The following is a 6000-nucleotide window of genomic DNA, read 5'->3' on the forward strand; positions in this document are numbered from 1 at the left end:
AGGTCTCTTTCACAGTCTATGAATTCATAACCTCAGATCTGCAGTGTGATGTTTGTGGCTGTTGGCAGCGGGCCAGTGCGTTAGCAGGGGAGTGTTGCGCTCTCCCTGCCTCAGGGCTCAGTACAGGGGAGTGTTGCGCTCTCCCTGCCTCAGGGCTCAGTACAGGGCAGTGTTGCGCTCTCCCTGCCTCAGGGCTCAGTACAGGGGGGTGAAGCGGGATTACCTGGCACAGGTGTGGTGCTTCTCTCACGCGACGAGGGCTCCAGGGCCTGTTCCAACTCGCACCCACAACCTCCCACCTGTGACTCCTAAAAAAGACTGAGACTTCCAGTATTCTGGTGCCTGTTTAGGACGAGGCCTGTTAGTTGCTCTCTGTCTCTCACCGGTGGTCTTCCGTCCAGAGTCACATCAGTTTTACTGTAGCTGTCCAAACACAGCACCGTCCTGTCCCATACCTCACTGAACTCTGGGAGACGGGAGTTAAACGATGAGGCCTTTTGTCTTCCCATGTTTGAGTGACTGAACAGTCCCAGTCTCACGGCCCGTTTGCTGTGGTCAGGCCATAATGCTGTGTGTGTGTGTGTGTGAGACAGAGTAAGTGTGTGTAGTGTGAGTGTGTTGGACAGCTGAGAGCAGGGGTGCATTCCTGGCATGCCTCCAGGCCCCTTCTCTGGTCGGCGCCTCTGGGCTGCAGTCTGAAAGAGGGTCTTTGTGCTCCCCCAGCCTGCCCTGGGCTCCTCAGTCCTCACATGATGGAGGCAACAGCTGCTGGGGCTGCTGCTTCCTCCTGCCCGCTGTCTCTATGGCCTGACCCCAGGGCCAAACCCCTCCTCCCTGGTAACAGTTTCCTGACCAAGTCCCTTGTGGAGGTAGTGTCATCAATGGGGATTCATGGCTGGCATCATGAGGGCCATGTGATATCAGTCATGGGGAAGCTTCTAGCTGTTTCCTGGTGAGGCTTCTGCTAAAAGAGTTGGAATTCAGATGGTTTGGTTTATGGTAAATGATAAAGGAAGTTGAGGATCCAAAGCCTAATCTGTGTTTTCCCCCTTCTCTCTCTCTCTCCAGGAACCCAGCAACAAGCGTGTCCGTCCTCTCGGCAGGGTGAGCTCGCTGGCTAACCTCATCTCCCCCGTGAGGAATGGGGCCGTCCGGCGCTTCGGCCAGACCATCCAGTCCATGTCCTTCCGGGGTGATGGCAATGGTGGCAAGACGCCGGGCGTGCCCCAGAAGCCATGCAGTAAGGCGGTGGCGCCCACGCCGCCCAAGAGACGCAACAGCACGCTGTGGTCGGAGACCTTAGACGTCCACCAGAAGGGCACCTTCTCCACCAAGGAGATCAAGAGACAGGAGGTGAGAGTCAACACCGTCACCATAGACTTGTATTCTCAAATCTCTCTTCACACAAATCCCAATAGAGAAAGAATGGGAACTCGGCTGCAACAATAGATGGTTGGATTAGCTTAGAACAGTGTGAGGTGAGAGACTGAACCACATACCTGATGTCTAGTCTGGCTGGCCCTGCTAAAGCGCTCCAGATGACTGAGTGCGCTCCAGGTCACATAGCCAGACGCCACGGTATTCAACCTAGCCTGGGACAGAGTTATTAAAGCCAGAGGGCTGGCCGCTTTTCCTGTTCTCTTCCCCCCTCTTTCGCTCTGTTTTTCTCTTTTGATTCTCATACAAGAGTTCAGACTTTTGTTTGTTTTGAAAGCCCCCTCGGTATTTGTGCTGCGTGAGCTAAGTGGGGTTAGAAGCGGTCAAGGCCCAGTCTGTCACCAGTCTGTTCCAGAGCTGGTGTCTGGCGTCACTAATGTACCCCTGGCCTGGCAGACCTCTCAACCAACTGTCAGAATAATCTCAAACCATAAACAACACAGAGAGAGACTGAGAGAGAAGGGACCCAAGAATTTGGCAACTCATTTGGCGTTGATTTGTCCTCTTACTTTAATATGTACTCAGTAATTTGGTGTCCTCTTTAGTTTTATACGGTTTAATATGTACTGTGTTTTAATTTGGCATGACATCCTGTTCCATGGTGTTTTAAATATGTCTTTCATCTCCTTCCCCCTCAGGCCATATTTGAGTTGACTCGCGGGGAACAGGACCTGATTGAGGACCTCCAGCTCGCACGCAAGGTTCGTACTTTATTTCAAACCCTCCGAGAGAACATACCAGGCACACAGATTAAATCTGACTAGTTGGCAGCTCTCCTCTACCCATTAGCTATAAAAAGAAATGGAATGGAATCCTAGAGCTATACTTAGCCTCCCCCTCTCTTTCTAAATAAACCGTTAGCCGTTGAATGACCGCTTGGCTCTATTTTCTCTCTCCTCCAGGCGTACCACGACCCCATGCTGAAGCTGAGTATCATGTCGGAGGAGGAGCTGACCCATATCTTCGGGGACCTGGATGCCTACATCCCCCTCCACGAGGACCTGCTGGCCCAGCTGGCCAGAGCCACCGGCCCCGACGGCACCGTGGGACAGATAGGACAAATCGTCGTCAGCTGGGTACGTACCAGGTCCTGTGCCCACTCAACTTTGGCCTCTCTCTTTCTCTACCTGTATAAGTATTTATCTAGCAGGGACCAACGTGTTGAAGATGTCATAAAGATGCCCCTTTATGACATGACATCTGTATGTTTATCTAGCAGTGAATGGCCAAAGTGCTAACAGTACGGTACATCTCTCTCCCCACCAGTTGCCAGGGCTGAATGCATACCGAGACTACTGCAGTAACCAGGTGGCGGCCAAGGCCCTGTTGGACCAGAAGAAACAGGACCGGAGGGTGCAGGACTTCCTGCAGCGCTGCCTGGAGTCTCCCTTCAGCAGGAAGCTGGACCTGTGGAGCTTCCTGGACATCCCCCGCTCCCGCCTGTTCAAATACCCCCTCCTGCTCAAAGAGATCCTCAAACACACGGCGCCCGAGCACCCCGACACGCCCCACCTGGAGCTAGCGGTGAGTGGAGACGCCCACAAACACTTATGAACACAGCGTTCTGAAACATCAAATATATCATTGTGTCCTATCAGTTTGTGACTATAACAGTGTGTGTGTGTGTGTCTCCAGATCACCATCATCCAGGGTGTGTTGTCTGACATCAACATGAAGAAGGGTGAGTCAGAGAGCCAGTACTACATAGACAAGCTGGAGTATCTGGACGACAGGCAAAGAGACCCGCGCATCGACCAGTGCAAGAGTCTGTTGTGTCACGGCGAGCTACGCAACAAGAGCGGAACAGTGAGTTCAGAACACACACATTATAATGCTAAAATACACACACTCGCACCCCAATCCACCTAAAGCAATGATTCTTCCCTGGCTCCTAACCGTCACGTGCACAAACTTGAGCTCTGCACCCCCAAATAAGGCAGTCCAAAACCTGGACCTTTTTCATTTAAAATGAACCGAATAACACATGAATTACATAACCACATGAGAATCTCTACCAATAAGTCCTCAGGAAAAAAATAATTATCTGTTGGCAGAATGTGAGAAACTATGCCTGAAATTAAACAAAACGTTGGCAATGATCTGATTTTAATATTATTATTTTTTTTATCTTCTCTCCTTTCTTTTGTCCTCCCTCCAGAAGCTGCATGTGTTCCTGTTCACAGAGCTGTTGGTGATGACCCGGTCTGTGACGCGGAACGAGCACCACTGTTTCCAGGTGTACCGGCAGCCAATCCCGGTGCAGGACCTGGTGCTGGAGGACCTGCAGGATGGAGACGTCAAAATGGGTGGCTCCTTCAGAGGAGCATTCAGTAACTCAGACAAAGGTGAGCCCCTGACCCCTCCCCTATGACCTTCCATGTCTATCTGGAGGTTAAAGCCTGTAACTGAAACTGATGGTTAATCTAACCTCTTGTTCTCTGTTCATCTCCTCAGCCAAGAACATCTTCCGTGTGCGTTTCCATGACCCGTCTCAGGGCCAGTCCCACACGCTGCAGGTCAACGACGTCTTCCACAAGCAGCAGTGGCTCAACTGCCTGCGCAGCGCCATCTCCGTCCACCACCCGGCCGACGCCGCAGTCACCACGCCCGCTTCCTCCCCGGCAGCCGACGCCCACTCCAAGCGGCACTCCTCCAAAATCTCCTCCATCATCCACACGGAGGAGGCCGACGAGAACTGCCCTTTGACGCCCGCAGGTGCAATGTCCGCCTCCAGTTCGCTATGCGGGGACGAGACCCCCAGTCCCACCTCAACGTCTCCCTCCTCCCGCTCCTCATCCTCCTCTTCATCACCACAATCCTCCCCGTCGCCCAAACACAAAACCAAAAAGGACAAGCGCTCCCTCTGTGCCTTAGGGAAGAGGAAGGAGACCATGGTGTAATTAGAGGGGAGAAAATGGACTCCTGGGCGAGCGGACTATATGTTTGTACATAAGGAAGGGGGAGCAGAGTGGGGGGGGGGCTGGGTGTTCCCTCCCCGTGGGACTTTTTATTTATGTGTTTGTGTGTTTTATTATTACAACAGTATTTTGTGTTACTGTCCCCATTGGCAGCTATTTACTTTACTCTTCCATCCCGCCACTTGGTTCTGTCCACAAAGGGGCTAAGTGCATACCATTCTGGAGAGGCCTGCTTGGCTTTCAGTAATTAGAGAGAAGTTGTGCATATTGTCCTGTTTACTGTTTGATTTTTTTTTAATTAAAGTTTTACTCCTTTTTTTTCAATCTGAACTTACTGTAGCTCTGTTTAAAACAGCACTGTTTCTAGCTTTTAGCTGAAGTTATTTCACACTTTTTGGGGATGTGAGGTGGATAGAAGGGAAGAGTTCCCACAATAGATGAGATGTATACGAAACTGAAAACTATACAATTTAATAAGTCTGATTTGTAGGTGTACTGGAGGACGGGTCTTATTTTTGTACATTCCTAATAACAGATATTTTTTTATGATCCGGCCACGTTTTTGCATCTACTGCAGTTGAAGGCATTAATTTTAATCAAATCGCATTTTAATGGGGGAAAAAAAAAAACATATCAAATGAGGTTTTCTTTTACTACAATGTAAAAACAATTTAAACTGAGCCATGTTGGTTTAAAAAGCTGACTCTTCCGAATGAAAATCTATCACTTTTCAATGTAGCAATCTTCCACGGAGCTTTAGTTGTTGACGCTGCCACTGCCCAGCCACGGTACTGGCAGGAGCATGTACATACTTGTCTGATGGGTTGGGATCTACTGAGGAGATGACGTATAGCTGAAAGAAACCACAAAGATGGGTTGAGAAATGCAAAAGAGTATGTTAAGAAGAAGAAGATTTAAGAGATGTGGAAAAAAGATGGAAATGTTGAATGTGTTTGAACTGAGAAGTTGGGGTTTTTGTTTCAAGGTGTGTTTTGCCACTAGCCACGCAATGATGGAGCTCCGAGTGAGCTGGAATGTGGTGCCTTGTCAAAAATGGAGGTTAGAGGCACTGGTCAAAAGCCAGTGAGAAAAATGTAAAGAAAGACTATGTATGTTTTGAGGGAGAAAACAGATGAAGGTGTTGTGAAACTGTTTTGTAGAAGGAAAATGAGTGTAGAGGTTTGACTGTTTGAAAAGGGGATGGAAAAGAACTGTACTGAAAAGTGAAGAGCTAGTAAACGGCTGTGATATGACTGCCATGGCCTGTATGTATGTGGTATAAAAACAACACAAAAATCTATAATAAAGATCTGTGTAAGAGTTGCATCTGACTTGAGTTACAATCTTTCTTTCTATTTTTTTTCCACAAAGTGGACTGAATAAACGTACATGTGTCATACATAAACACAATCATCATCGGCTGTTGGTTGCTGTCTTGGTAACTGTTTTTGAGTTCTCTGAATTGTTTAGATTGTTAATGGCGTGACGACAATGATTACACCATTACGGCATCTCTTAGTCTTGGTTATAACCGACAAATGACTTAACTTTCTATGGAGCTGTGATGACCCCACTAAACAATGCAGAGCTCATAATTTGGAAATCTTTTCTAAACATTCACCCACATTTCCTCACATGGGCAACT

General features: G+C 48.8%; 1 protein-coding gene across 3 annotated transcripts in view; it reads left to right on the forward strand.

The window, feature by feature from the left end:
- The window catches only part of LOC106609352 (neuroepithelial cell-transforming gene 1 protein-like), a 36575-nt gene extending 30896 nt beyond the window's left edge, over window positions 1–5679 (forward strand). For all 3 annotated transcript variants that reach the window (XM_014208104.2, XM_045722041.1, XM_014208107.2), the window contains 7 exons: window positions 1069–1353; window positions 2076–2138; window positions 2340–2513; window positions 2704–2961; window positions 3073–3243; window positions 3596–3782; window positions 3892–5679. In XM_014208104.2, coding sequence (XP_014063579.1) covers window positions 1069–1353; window positions 2076–2138; window positions 2340–2513; window positions 2704–2961; window positions 3073–3243; window positions 3596–3782; window positions 3892–4337 — 1584 coding nt within the window. In that variant the 3' untranslated portion in view covers window positions 4338–5679. The remainder of the gene's footprint in view (window positions 1–1068; window positions 1354–2075; window positions 2139–2339; window positions 2514–2703; window positions 2962–3072; window positions 3244–3595; window positions 3783–3891) is intronic.
- The last annotated feature ends 321 nt before the right edge of the window (window positions 5680–6000 follow it).

Source organism: Salmo salar, chromosome ssa07, assembly GCF_905237065.1.
Source record: "Salmo salar chromosome ssa07, Ssal_v3.1, whole genome shotgun sequence".
Lineage (NCBI taxonomy): Eukaryota > Metazoa > Chordata > Actinopteri > Salmoniformes > Salmonidae > Salmo > Salmo salar.